The 14,094-nt window shown below is 37.9% G+C and overlaps 4 protein-coding genes across 7 annotated transcripts; 1 reads left to right on the top strand and 3 right to left on the bottom strand.

Moving 5' to 3' along the window:
- Positions 1–527: 527 nt before the first annotated feature.
- LOC103340143 (uncharacterized) lies at positions 528–4,889 on the top strand. The gene is made up of 7 exons (XM_008243520.2): positions 528–1,125; positions 2,412–2,554; positions 2,859–3,130; positions 3,209–3,363; positions 3,500–3,762; positions 4,033–4,095; positions 4,216–4,889. The coding sequence occupies exons 1-7, from the start codon at positions 879–881 to the stop codon at positions 4,471–4,473; spliced, it is 1,401 nt and encodes a 466-aa protein (XP_008241742.1). The 5' UTR covers positions 528–878; the 3' UTR covers positions 4,474–4,889.
- A 168-nt stretch (positions 4,890–5,057) lies between these two features.
- On the bottom strand, positions 5,058–6,154 carry LOC103340142 (thiamine-phosphate synthase). 3 transcript variants are annotated; one of them, XM_089042849.1, is made up of 3 exons: positions 5,989–6,154; positions 5,609–5,787; positions 5,058–5,511 (listed from the first exon to the last, which is right to left on the bottom strand). In XM_089042849.1, the coding sequence occupies exons 1-3, from the start codon at positions 6,014–6,016 to the stop codon at positions 5,311–5,313; spliced, it is 408 nt and encodes a 135-aa protein (XP_088898975.1). In that variant the 5' UTR covers positions 6,017–6,154; the 3' UTR covers positions 5,058–5,310. The 3 variants fall into 3 exon arrangements, with proteins under 3 accessions (XP_088898975.1, XP_008241740.1, XP_088898976.1); XM_008243518.3 differs by having other exon boundaries at positions 5,983–6,154; XM_089042850.1 differs by having other exon boundaries at positions 5,609–5,839; positions 5,983–6,133.
- An 891-nt stretch (positions 6,155–7,045) lies between these two features.
- LOC103340141 (protein FAR1-RELATED SEQUENCE 5-like) lies at positions 7,046–10,233 on the bottom strand. 2 transcript variants are annotated; one of them, XM_008243517.3, is made up of 2 exons: positions 9,939–10,233; positions 7,046–9,376 (listed from the first exon to the last, which is right to left on the bottom strand). In XM_008243517.3, exon 2 carries the CDS (start codon positions 9,362–9,364, stop codon positions 7,358–7,360), a length of 2,007 nt encoding a protein of 668 aa, XP_008241739.2. In that variant the 5' UTR covers positions 9,365–9,376; positions 9,939–10,233; the 3' UTR covers positions 7,046–7,357. The 2 variants fall into 2 exon arrangements, with proteins under 2 accessions (XP_008241739.2, XP_008241738.2); XM_008243516.3 differs by having other exon boundaries at positions 7,046–9,380; positions 9,939–10,229.
- Positions 10,234–10,496: 263 nt separating this feature from the next.
- On the bottom strand, positions 10,497–14,026 carry LOC103340139 (protein FAR1-RELATED SEQUENCE 5-like). Its single transcript, XM_016795992.2, is given in 4 exon segments — positions 10,497–10,836; positions 10,959–11,635; positions 11,638–13,404; positions 13,881–14,026. Coding segments are annotated over 2 exon segments (2,034 nt in total). The 5' UTR covers positions 13,388–13,404; positions 13,881–14,026; the 3' UTR covers positions 10,497–10,836; positions 10,959–11,351.
- Positions 14,027–14,094: the final 68 nt, after the last annotated feature.

The raw sequence follows: 14,094 nt of genomic DNA on the forward strand, positions 1-14,094 counted from the left end.
AAATGGACCAAGAAAACATGAGGTTTACATGATTGATAATCAACAAATAATTTAATTTAATACGCGAGATATGGTAGCCTAAGCTAGGAAATTAAATAATAAGTATATGAACGAATTCCTTATTCTAATTCTGTTGTATGCAAATAGGAAATGGATTATGCTTGTACATATCCAATCCGTCACTAAAATGAGGGTCGGTTTGAGTGTGCTTGAAGTTTGTCATATGAGATTAAAACAATCATATAGTTGTTAAACCCTCTCGTTATAAAGATACAAAATTACACTTGGATAAGTTCATGATGACTTTTTAAAAAGAAAAAGAGTTTGTTTTCAAAAGTAAAAGAAGAAAAGAGAAAGGGAAATTTGACGACAGCAAACAAGTGTTTAAAAATGGGAAGAAAAGGGGAAAAGGAAAGAGAAAACCAAAAAGAAAAAGATTTTCCAAAATGGCATTTGCATTATTCCTAATTCCTAAACAAAAAAGCAAAAGAAGAAATATTAAAAAATTAAAAACCGAAAACCGAAAAAGGCAAAAGTATTGGTAATGCCAAAAAGGAGCCAAAGATGGAGAAGAAAGCAACTCTCTCCCCTCAACTTGAGCTCCGTGCTCCGTTTCTCTGAACAACACAAGTAGCAGAGCAACGAGCTTCAGAATCCGCCATTAATATCACCAACATTTGAAGCTTTCAACGCCAAAGCCAGCCACACAGCTGCCTTCGAAATCGAAAAGCCTTTTCATTTATTATTATTTACAAGTGTCTTCAATCACAGAAAGCCAAATGTACCAAACCCACCGGTCGCAGTCAAAAGTCCAAACCCTAGAATTATGCCGCTGAGACTCGCAGTAACGGACCTCGCCGACTCTCCCAACCCTAGAGATGGCCAAGCACTCCGTCGGGTGGGTCGCGTCGCAGAAGCGCTGGCTCTTGGCCTTTCTCGTCATGCTATCCGTCTCCACCTTGATCGCCTTCTTCATCAGAGCCGCCTTCGATTCCTGCGACCGTCGCATGGATGTCGTCGACAAGAGGGTTCCTTTGGGCTCGCCCATTGGGACCAGTCCTAGCCCCCTCAGCTTCATGAAGTCCAAGCTCGTGCTGTTAGTCTCGCACGAGCTCTCTCTTTCTGGTGCTGTCTCTGTCTCCATTATTTTATTGCTAATTTGATGAATTTAATGCATTATTGATGTTTCATTGTGCTTCAAGTTATTGATTGCAATTTCAGCTATTAGTGTTGTGATTAGTTATGTTAAGCTTTTGATTACTTAGATTATACGTACATAGAAAGTTAGCTACTTAAGATGGCAAAGACACTCATATGTAATAAATTTTTGAGCTACTGGGTTTCCAAATATGGGATGGATTTTTAAAACGCATTCAACATTAAGTTCTTGTGCCTTCTCACCAGTCACCCTTAGCTTTGGCTTTTTAATCTGGTATTTATGGAGATGAAGGATGTGAAAGCTAGTTTGTTCCCTAGTGTCCTAATGCTTTCTTTTTCTTTTTTTCTAATCTCGTTGAGTTTAATTTGTCTGTGAAAAACTAGGGAAACGTGAGTTGGTGCATTTGCATGTCCTTCCATTTTGTTTGAGTTTAAAGATGATTTCATTAGGGAATTATGTGATGTCAAGATTATGGAATGTAGTGCCTTATTTTCTCTGGTATTGTTGGTTCTTATAAAAGGGCATCCATGTTGTGCTATTTGTACATTCATTTGTAACTTACGTAAATTAACTTAATAGGCCGGGGCGTATAATTATTGGTCCATTTCTGTGTTGTTCAGAGGCCAATAGGCCCAAAAATAAGTTATGTACTGATGTGTGCTCTAGGTGAGAACCAAAAAATTTAAAAAAAATTCTGGAATTTCTCAGCAATGTGTAACTGCTTGACATGAAATTTCTGTTGTCTTTTGAATATTTGCCTATTTATTGGGATACACTTGTTTTTGTGTCTTCGACACTAACTTACTGCATTTAATGTAATATCATGTAAATGAGGAATATTTCCATACATTTTGTAGTACACAGACCAACATTCAGTAGTGTTCATATTGGATGAATATTCTGACAGGCATCAACAGACCAACATTCAGTAATGTGCATATGTTCCTTCTGTTATATTTACTTATATTCATTGGCATACTGAAATAACATGGAATCGTATGTACATTGGTTTTTTCTAGGCTAGCATAACTCATGAAAGCTTATCGCCTTCCTTAACCAAATATTTGGCTGAAGATGTATTTTATCCAATCAATTTATGCTCTTTATTTCTCTCTATTTTGGATCATATTTTCCTAAACCCCTTTCTCCTAATTATTTTTTTCTTTTTTTAAATGAAAAGAGCTGCATTGTTTTTCTTTACGTACATCTTACAAACTCTACTGATGGTATGACATATTGAACATTCTTCCAGGTGGACCTTTGTTGTTGATGGAGCTAGCATTTTTATTAAGAGGTGTTGGCACTGAAGTTTGTTGGGTTACAACCATGAAACCGTCAGATGCAGATGTAGTGATATACAGTTTGGAACATAAGATGTTGGACCGAGGGGTGCAGGTACAAAATCTTAATTTCTTTTCAAAAGTTATTGTGAATGTCTTCTTTTGCAGTCTAGTTGTCTATGCATTACATAGTTATCTTTATCATCTCAATATTTCTTGATCTCGGAAGCATTGTTTTGTTCACACCGCTGGCCACTTGTTAAGGAAACTAGCGAAGTAAACCAATCTTCCAATTTGATTTTATCTAAATTATGGCCTTGTCTGGCTTTGGTCTTCTACGTGATATTTCCTGTTTCTGATAGGTTTGATTTCTCTTAACTTCTCAGCACGTTTCTAATAATGCTTTTATACATCTGCAGGTCCTCTCTGAAAATGGCCAAGAAGCTGTAAATACAGCTCTCAAAGCTGATTTGGTTGTATTGAACACCGCAGTTTCTGGGAAATGGTTGGATGTTGTTCTTAAGGAAAATGTTCCCCGTGTTCTCCCGAAAGTGTTGTGGTGGATCCATGAAATGCGCGGCCATTACTTCAAATTGAATTATGTCAAGCACCTCCCGCTTGTTGCAGGTTCTATGATAGATTCGCATGTTACAGCAGAATATTGGGAGAATAGGACTCGAGAACGTTTGGGGTAGGCTTCAAATATTGACTCTTTTTCTTTTTTATATCAAATTTTGGTTTACTATTTCCACTCATTTGCTCTCTGCAGTATCAAAATGCCAGAGACCTTTGTTGTTCACCTTGGAAACAGCAAGGAACTAATGGAAGTTGCTGAAGATAGTGTAGCAAAAAGGGTTTTGCGTGAGCATGTCCGGGAGTCTCTTGGAGTGCGAAGAGAAGATCTACTATTTGCCATCATAAACAGTAAGTATTTCAAACTATTTGATGGAAGTCTACTAATTTCCATTTAAATTGCCGTTAGGAAATGAAAAATAAAAAAGAGTCTTATGGTTAGTTTGTGCATACCTTGTGAACACTGAAGTACACCTCATGACTACAGGTGTTTCACGTGGAAAAGGCCAAGATCTGTTTTTGCGTTCCTTCTATGAAAGCTTGCGATTGATCCAAGTGAAGAAGCTGCAACTGCCAAGAATGCATGCAGTAATTGTAGGGAGTGACATGACTGCTCACACCAAGTTTGAGCATGAACTACGTAACTTTGTATCGATGAAGAAAATTCAAGATCGTGTTCATTTTGTAGACAAAACTCTGACTGTAGCTCCATATCTGGCTGCAATTGATGTCCTTGTTCAAAATTCCCAGGTATTAGAAAGATTTTCTCTTATTAAATGTTTTTTTTTTAATATCTTATTTATAGAAAAAGTTGCAGATAGAAGAACATATGATACATATAGGATGTGAAACCATAGTTTTCAATGTGAATAAATTTCCAGTTAGCGTAACAGTAATCATACTTAGGCATTGATATTAATGTCTTTCCCAGCAAGTCTGACCCTAATGTGGTTGAAACTACATAAATCTAATTAATATATTCCTTTTTCATCTTCTAATTTTTTTTAAACCCTTCCATAGGCACGGGGAGAATGCTTTGGTAGGATAACTATTGAAGCCATGGCATTTCAGCTGCCTGTATTGGTAAAGAACATTCCTCTTGTTATTTTGCGTAATATCTTGTAACTCATGCTGCGACTGCTAATCCTATTGACCCGTTCCCATTGCCATTTTTCTAATTTCCAAATCAAATATTTATTTCAGGGAACAGCAGCAGGTGGCACCACAGAGATTGTAGTGAATGGAACAACAGGTTTGTTGCATCCTGTTGGGAAGGAAGGGATCACTCCTCTTGCGAAAAATATTGTAAAACTTGCCACTCATGTTGAGAGGAGGCTTACAATGGGGAAGAGAGGCTACGAAAGGGTCAAAGAAAGGTTTCTAGAACACCATATGGCAAATAGAATTGCTGCCGTTCTGAAGGAAGTGTTGCACAAGTCAAAGAGCCACTCAGATTCCTAACACTTTGAGGCCTTTAACTGTCAAGTAGAATGCTACACATGCTCTCTTCTCCTGTTTTAGAGATTTCGTTGGTTAGCAAAAGAAGATGAACTACACTTAGATTAGTGGGTCGATTTTTCTTTTATGGTGACATAATCGCCCCTCAGGTTTCGCTTTCTTATGTACATTGTGTACATATTAAGACATCTAGCTAGTAGCTTGTTCAAAAGGTTGACAATGACATGATCGATTTTGCTAGAGCATGGATTTGAAAATTTGGCATTTCAGAATGCTTGGTGGATAAGGTAAAAACACAGCATCATTCATAATCATATAAGGAGATGTGTGCTGTAAGCTTGTAACTTACTGAATACGCGCAAACTCTCTTGTTATGGATTTCCTTGATGCATTTATACCATTAGCATATTTTTATGGTCGGGGATGGTGATTTGCCAGTTAGTTGTGAGTGGACGACTTCCAGTCGTTGATGCATGAGTCCCAGATTGCATCAACAGCTGGAGGAGATTGCCCACTCGTGCATGCGTGACTGCCCTTTCAGGTCTCTGCCCGTTTTATTTGGTAAATTTTTTAAAAAAGAACATCCAGAACAAAAGTTGGTTTTTATTTGTTGTAATTCGGCATCGTCCATTCACCTTGAACTACGAAAATGGGGGACTTATCGAGCTCGAGCAGTCTCAGCAGTCTCCAAACCATTAACTAAATATGAATCACTGACAGGAAAGAGAGACCCATTACAACTGAGCCCTTTAGCTTCTAGTTTTACATTGATGGATGTAGCACAACAACTCAAAGTTTGATAACGGTAGAGCAATATTCTTAGCTAATAATCCACAGGCTTCAAGGAGACTTGGGTTGTGGAGAATCATTTACTGGTTTTCCCTGCTGCTTGAGGTTGGGCTTTGTAAACCAAGTCGTATACAGAAACTGCTTCTGAGGGCCTACATGGTTGCAAATTAGTCTAAGCTTCTGCCTCTCCCTCATCCACCTCAACACTATCTTCATGTGCCTCTTGCTCGTCAATCCTCTCAACCCAACTTCCTGAAAACGACTCAGACATTTAATCAAACACTTAGTACGCAATACCTAACTACACCAAAAATGAAGAACATCATTACAATAGCAGCAGTCAAATCACCTTAACGTGATCCCAGGTTTCAGCAATGGTGAGAGGACCATGCTCCTTGACGATATCGAAGATGGCCCTAGTGATGGTCTGCGTCTGCTCAGGTGGGGTTTTGAGCTCTATGGGTTTCATCTGCGGTTTTGGTTTCCTCGCAATACACCTTATCGCTGTCCCAAACATGTTGCCACTTTCTGTTTTCCAAAACCCAAATCTCAGTTTGCTATAAAGATACACCCCTACCACCTAACAAAGCAAAATGTTTATCAAGAGCGCTAACATTTGGGTGGGTTTAAAAAGCCTTAAACTTATTTAGTTCTTTTTAATAACCAAAAATCATTTTGTCGAGCTCATAGTTTATTTTTCGGGTTAGAACGGAAGAATCCAACCTTGACCTTGTCTAACCCTAACCCATTTCCGCATCGATCTTCACCACTTGAGCTAACTCCAAGGGCTTGATTAGCAATTCAATGGGTTTGAGTTGTCTGGGTTGTTGAGATTAGCAATTCATTTAATTAGGATTTGAACCATTTCTTCGGTCATGGACAACTAATCTCCTCCAAAATTCATTATTCAAATGTTTCATTAAATAGTATCGCCGTCCGGCTATACTATTTAAATAAATTATATTTAAACGTATAGCCGTGCGGCTCTACTGAAAAAGGTCTCACCGCTAGGCTATTTGTTTGACACGACGCTATTTTTAGTATAGGCTATAATTGTTTGACACGTGGCGACTAAAGGCTATTTTTAGTATAGCCGCACGGCTATAATTGTTTGACACGTGGCGACTAAGGCTTTTTAGTACAGCCGCGCGGCTATACTTGGCTTTTTAATTTTTTAAAAATAGTATCGCCGCGCGGCTATATTTGTTTTACGCGTGGCGCCTAATCGCTGTGGTCTTTTATTTTTTAAAATAGTACCGCCGCTCGGCTATACCCGGTGTTTCAATTTTTTTTAAAATAGTATAGCCGCGCGGCTATACGTGTTTTTCACCTGGGCACCTGGGCTCCATGCGGCCGTGCGTATTTTTACACATGGCACCTAATCGCTACTGGGTCCTTTAAAAAAAAAAAATAGTAGAGCCGCGCGGTCAGACATATTTTGACACGTGGCACCTAATAGCTGGGGTCCTTTTTTAAAATAGTATGGCTGCGCGGCAATACCCGGTATTTTTAAATTTTGTTTAATTTCTTTGGTCGTGGAGAACTAATCTCCTCCATAAATCATTATTCAAAAGTTTATTACGATTATATAGAGACAATGCACCTGTTTTGTATTGTCCCAAGCATCTTCAGCACCCAGATGACAAAATGAATACAGAACTCATGTTTCCTCTTTATAATGGAGTTGCACAAAGTATGCCAAGAAAGCAACTCTTTTCCAAAAAAAAGACAAGATCACAAGATGCACATGAACTAAACTATAAGAAGAAAGAACCACAAAATATCATAGACCAAAAGGATATGGTACTTAAATTCATCCCAAACTGACCAAAGTTAACAAACTCGAATACAAAGCACATACATATAAGGAGCACAATAACAGAATCTTTCTAACATATGGGAGCTGTCACCTGAAACGAAAATATGTACAATGACAGCTTCAACCTAAATAGACCCAAAAAAGGAAAAAAGGAAGAAACAAAACCATGTTCCGAAACCTTACACAACAAAGTACAATTTTACATTCTCCTGTTTTTTCATTGCTTTTCAATCTAGCATTCGATTTGTTTGGCCCTCGCAAGTAGGAGATTCAATACCTTCAGTTATCAAGAAGCACATCACGAACAAATTGATCATCTACTTTGTTCAAATTTCCCTGCATAGATGTAGTTTCCTCATCACTTTCAAGCAACTTCATGGCCTCCACCAACTTCTGTTTAACAATTCTCGTTCCTGAATCACACAATGAGCCTATACTGAAAACATTATTTCCTTCATGCATCAACTCACTTAGGCGCAATGATTGGGCAGACTTCCCCATTTTATATGACGACTCATATAAATCACTACTCTCCACAATCCTTTTCTTTGCCCCTTTAGTCCATCTCTTCACTATGTACCGGGTCGGAATGCTTGTGAAGTTTTTTAAATCCAATACTTTTAGGGCATGACGGCACAACAATCCTATGGATTCAAATAACTTACAAGAACAAGAAACCATGGAAGTAGCGGAGTTATATTCAATAATGTAGACTCTTGGATGACCTTCTTCAATTGCTTCATAAATATATTGGTTGCCATCATTACCAACTTCTATCATCCTCACCCCAAAGATACTCATAAGCTCATTTTCAAAGAATGAATACATTTTAATTGTGTATTCAGAAGCTGCATGCTTAAAGATACCACTATTTGCTCTAAGATGAGGCATACCATTTTTACAACGAAAGTCCTCTTCCAACTCTGCTGACCGCACCACTTTTGTTTTTTTCTCATAATGCTGTACAAGACCAATGAGATCCATTGTTTTCGTAGAAATTTGATGGAATGTACTGGTTATGCTCTCACCTCTATTGGAGGATCTAAAATTGGCTGTAAAAGTGTCTAAGCTAAAAGCAGGACACCATTTTTCTCTAAGTGAATTTAACTCTTGCAGCCACGAATTGTTCTCAAGGTTGAACTTTCTAATCAAGTCATTCCACGTAGCTTCAAATTCTGCTTCAGTGAGACAATCATGAAAGCATTTGTTAAAGTGCTCCTTGAACTCGTGATTAGAATAATGAGATCCAATATACTGTGTAGCATTCTTAGATATGTGCCATATGCATAGGCGATGGCGTGTCTCTCGAAGCATAACCGCAATTGCATCTGCCATTGCATCACCCACATCTGTGAAAATGGTTTTCGGTTGCTTATATCCCATGGACTCCAAAAATGTTTCAAACAACCAAACAAATGAGTCAGTGCTCTCATCCGATACAAAAGCACAACCAAATAAGACATTCTTGCAGTGATGATTAACACCCACAAATGGAGCACAAATTAGATTATATTTCTTGGTCCGAAATGTGGTGTCAAAGCATACAACATCTCCAAAGCAATCATAATCTAACCTTGATCTACCGTCTCTCCAAAAATAATTTGTGATCCGATTATATTGATCCACTTGAACACTGTAGAAAAAACTTGGATCCTCCATTTGTTTATGCTTAAAATAATTTATCAAACTTTGCCCATCCCCTCCTTCTAGCATTTCTTCCTTATTCCTTTGCAAATAATTATGACAATCTTTATTAGTGGACCCAACATTCTCAGCATTGCCAAACTTTTTTCCCAAGTAAGGGTATGATTTTGTTGGTCTTGTACTCTCATCAACCTTAGGGCCAAGGATAGCTGCACGGACACATGGTATATGTCGACCTGATCGTAGAAATTGTCTTTCTTCAGGCTTAGCAAACTCATGATTATGATCTAGATTGATGTGACTGATCTTCCATATACCATTATCCACTGTGAATCGAATTAGAGCCTTACAACCTGTTCTTGTGTCTAATCTTCTCATCTTTTTCACTTCACACAAATCTTCATCCGATTGAAACCCTTCTTTTGAACAAAAATAGTCCCTTTGCCTGACTTTATTTTGCGCATCTCTTCGAATATTCCCTTTACGGATACTAAAACCTTTCCTAAAGGCATAGGTGTTGCATAGATTGTAAGCTTCAGCTTCATTAGACACCTCCATTCCCACTTTTAGTTCATCAATTGCGTCAAATATTTCTTCCTTGTCACTTCTCTCTAATATTTTCCCTTGACAAGTGTAATCCATTATCTAAACCAACTGCCTAATCATAAACAACACATTTTTCAGTACTTGTATTGACAGATAGTAAAATCCAAAATGTAACAGATACGTTGCAAATAAAAGTTTGTCTATCTATTTGCAAACAAAAAAATTACGTGACAGCATATTAGGCTCAACCTATTAATTATCTAAACCAAAAACCCTAATTTATACGCCCCCATTTTGAATCCACAAATCCAAATACAACCCTGGTGATTTTATTCCGTCCATATTGTTTTTTTAACCAAATAGAGCGAGCAAAGTTCACAACTTCAGCTAAAAAAAATTCTAAAAAAATTAAAATTGAAAACAGAACCAAGATCAATCACTAGGGCAATGTAAGTCACCCCAAATTTTCTAAGCCATTAGAAGTCTCTTTCTACGAATTTATCATCCTATATCCATAAAAATAAAAAATAAAGCATCGAGCTTCATAAACGAAATACCATAAATTCGCACATCTCATTCCACCAGAACTCCAATTCCCACAATTTTGAAAAATAAAAAGGAAACAGGAATGCATCAATGATCATATGAGCCAGGACCACAGAGGAGATACCTGGTTCGCCGAGAAACAAGAGAAGAGAAAGAGACTTGATACGTCGCCGTTCGAAGGAGGCCTGCGAGCTGCAACGGGGGGAATTTGGGTTATCGGTGAAGAAGAGAATAGAGAAGAGGCTTTGGAGTTTGGACTGACTGAGGACTGAGAGAGAGCTGAGGTGCTGTGATGCTGTCTCTGGCTCGCTGTTCGAAGACAATAGAGTCCATAGAAAGAGATTAGAGACGAACGAAACGCTGCGTTTCGGCTTATGTTTTAGTTGTTCGTTCTCTTTTATGGCGGGTTCCCACAAACTCATGAGTAATTTTTACTAATAATTTTACGGCCCCAATTGGTTAAGGACCCAAGTGATTAAGAGGATTTATCTATGCACTCAATTCGATATCCTTAGTTTGATTTCCCCCTCTCCCACTATCACTATCGATTGTAGGAAAAAAAATAAAATTAGCAGTTTTTACTGGTGGAGGGGTTTTGGTGAATTTATTTTGCTACAATTACCCCTGCCTTACTAAAAAAAGTATACTTTTGTAGGATAATGCTATATGAGAATCATTGACATACTGGAAAGGGAGAGAATTAGAACTGATCACTTAAGCCCTGGTTTTTTACATTATAGGTGTTACAGCAAAACAATTCAAAGTTTGATAATGCAGAGCAAAGCTTCTTAGCTAGTAATTCAGACTTCAAGGGGACTTGTGTTGTGGATAATCATTTACTGGTTTAGCCTGCTGCTTGAAGTTGGGCTCTGTAAACCAAGTCATACCCAGAACCAGAAACTGCTTCTGAGACCCTACGTGGTTGAATATTAGTCTAAGCTTCTGCCTCCTCATCCACCTCCACACTATCTTCATGTGACTTCTGCTCCTTAATCCTCTCAAACCAACTTCATGAAAATGACCTAGACATTTATTCAGCCAATCCATACACGGTAATTACATCAAACATGTACAAAGTTACAGATCGAAAAATGAATTCAGTTTGAAATAGTAAATGAGCACTTTTAAATGGGAATCCAATTACCTAATGCGACCCCAGGTTTCAGCAATACTGAGAGGAGGATCATGCTCGTTGATGATATCGAAGATGACCCCAGAGATGATACTGAGACAGTTCACCTGTTTTGTATAGTCTATTGTCTAGTGAATATTCAAGAGATGAAATTACGAAAAATATACTTACATCAATATCAATACAGAACTCCATATACTTTATCAACTATCCTCCACTATATTATCAGAAATATCAATACAGATTTACTTGAAAAAGAAAAGGATGTACAATGCTGGCTTCTGCCAAAGAAGAAAAAGATACTCTAACCTTTCATTTCTGAACATCTTACGCAATGAAGTGCAATTTTCAGAACAAAAGTAAGCAATACCCTGAACATATACTTTTCAATATAGCATTTGTCCTTTAGCCATCACAACTGGGGGATTCCACACTTCCATTATCAAGAAGCACATCACGAACAGATTGGTCGTCTACTTTGCTCAAACTTCCCAGCATGTTGGTAGTTTCCTCATCACTTTCCAGTAACTTTATGGTCTCCGCTAACTTTTGTCTGACAATCCTCGTTCCTGAATCACACAATGAGCCTATATTGAAAACATTATTTCCTTCATGCATCAACTCACTTAGGCGCAGCGATTGGGCAGACTTGGCCTTTCTATATGATGACTTACAGAACTCATTACTCACACAATCCCTTTCTTTGCCCCTTTAGTCCATCTCTTCACTATGAATTGTGTCGGTATGCTTGTATAGTTTTTAAAATCCAGTACTTTTAGGGCATGACGGCACAACAACCCCATGGATTCAAATAACTTACATGAACAAGAAATCATGGACGTAGTAGAGTTGTATTGAATCATGTAGACTCTTTGAAGACCTTCTTCAATTGCTTCATAAATATATTGATTGCCATCGTTACCAACTTCTACCATCCTCACCCCAAAAATACTCATAAGCTCATTTTCAAAGAATGAATACATTTTGACAGTGTACTCAGTAGCTGCATGCTTAAAGATACCACTATTTACTCTAAGATGAGGCATAGCATTTTTACAACGAAAATCCTCTTCCAACTCTGTGAATTGCATCTTTTTTGTTTTTTGCTCATAATGCTGTACAAAACTAACGAGATCCACTGTTTTTCTAGAAACTTGATGGAAAATTGTGTTTGTGTTCTCACCCCTCTGACTTGATCCAATATTTGCTGAGAAAGTATCTAGGCTAAATGCAGGACACCATTTCTCTCGAAATGAATACAACATCTTCAGCCACGAATTGCTTTCAAGGTTGAACATTTTAATCATGTCATCCCAGGAATTTTGAAATTCTACTTCAGTAAAACAATCAAGGACGCATTTGTTGAAGTGCTTCTTGAATTCAGGATCAGCACAATGACTAGCCAGATGCTGTGTAGCATTCTTGGAGATCTGCCAATTGCATAACCGATGCCGTGTCTCTGGGAACACAGTCTCAATTGCCTTTGCCTTTTCCATTGCTTTATCCTCATCCGTGAAAATGGTTTTTGGCTGTTTATTTCCCATCGACTCCAAAAATGTTTCAAACAACCAAATAAATGAACCAGCACTCTCGTCCAATAAAAAAGCACAACCAAATGAGATATTCTTCCAATGGTGATTGACTCCCAAAAATGGACTACAAACTAGATTGCTGTTGGTTCGAAACGTAGTTTCAAAACATACAACATCTCCAAAGCAATCATAATCCAACTTTGATCTACCATCTCTCCAGAAATAATTTGTGATTCGACTAAATTGATCCACTTGAACACTGTAGAAAAAATTTGGATCCTCCATCTGTTTATGCTTAAAATAATTTATCAAGCTTTGTCCATTCTGTTCTATCATTTCATCCTTACTCCTTTGCAAACAATTAGGTAAATCTTTATTAGTAGATCCATCATTCTCATCACTGCCAAACTCTTTTCCCAAGTATGAATGTGATTTTGCTGGTCTTATACTCCCATCACTCTTACAGCCAAGGATATTTGCACGAACACTTGGTATATTTCGACCTGATCTTAGAAATTGTCGCTCTTCAGGCTTAGCAAACTCGTGATTATGAACTGGATTGATGTAGGAGAGCTTCCACATACCATTTTCCACGGTGAATCGAATTACAGCCTTGCAACCTGTTCTTGTATCTAGCCTTCTCACTTTCTTCGCTTCACATAAGTCTTCATCTACTTGAAATCCTTCCTTCGAGCACAAAAATTCTCGTTGCCGGACATTATTTTGCGAATCTCTTCGAAGATGCCCCTTGCGAATACTAAAACCTTTGTTAAAGGCATAGGTGTTGCAGAGCTGGTAAGCTTCAGATTCATCACTAACCTCCATCCCTACTCTTAGTTCATCACTTTCTCCAAATAATGCTTCCTTGTCACTTTTTTCTAATGATTTGCTTTGAAAATCACTATCCATTTGCTAAATCAACCAGCCTAATCATACAGAGCAAAATATTTAGTGCTTCTCCATAACAGAAGAGCGAAATGTAAATTGTAAGCCATATGTTTGGTAGGGATTACAAGTAAAAATATTAAAACCAGAAGGTCGAGAATGATCCTGGATATCAGTTTTCAATCAAATCAAAATAGTAAGTCTCCTTAAAACAGCTTTTAAATTAAAATTTTGAAATCACAAACGCAATGTAAGATAACTAAATCATAAATATTGTCTTCAAGAACAATCATTTAATCAGATTCTGCCCCAAACTTTTCTAAACCGTTAGGAAGCAATCATGCAACATCCATAAGAAACTAGCATCAAATTTCATAAACAAGAGAAACCCAAAAATTTGATATTAGCCTCCTGCCTCCAATACTTTACCTCCAAAATTTCCAAAACGAAAGGAAAAAAATATAGCAAAACAGCAATAATCATATTGGAAAAGACCCAGAGAGGACAGAGAAGCTACCTAGTTCTCTAAGAAAAGAAAGGAGGAGACTTGATGCGACGTCGTCTAGAGGAGGGCAGAGGAATTTGGAGTTTGGGCTCAGGAGTTCTGTTATGCTGTCACTGTGCGACGAAGAGGACAGAGTGTAGAGATTGGAGAGGAACAAAACGCACCGTTTTGCTTTTCCCTCGAGTTATTCCGATACGCACCGTTTAATTTGTATAGCGGGAGTTTC

This window comes from Prunus mume, linkage group LG8 (assembly GCF_029339155.1).
Source record: "Prunus mume cultivar Tortuosa linkage group LG8, ASM2933915v1, whole genome shotgun sequence".
In the NCBI taxonomy this organism is placed as follows: Eukaryota; Viridiplantae; Streptophyta; class Magnoliopsida; order Rosales; family Rosaceae; genus Prunus; species Prunus mume.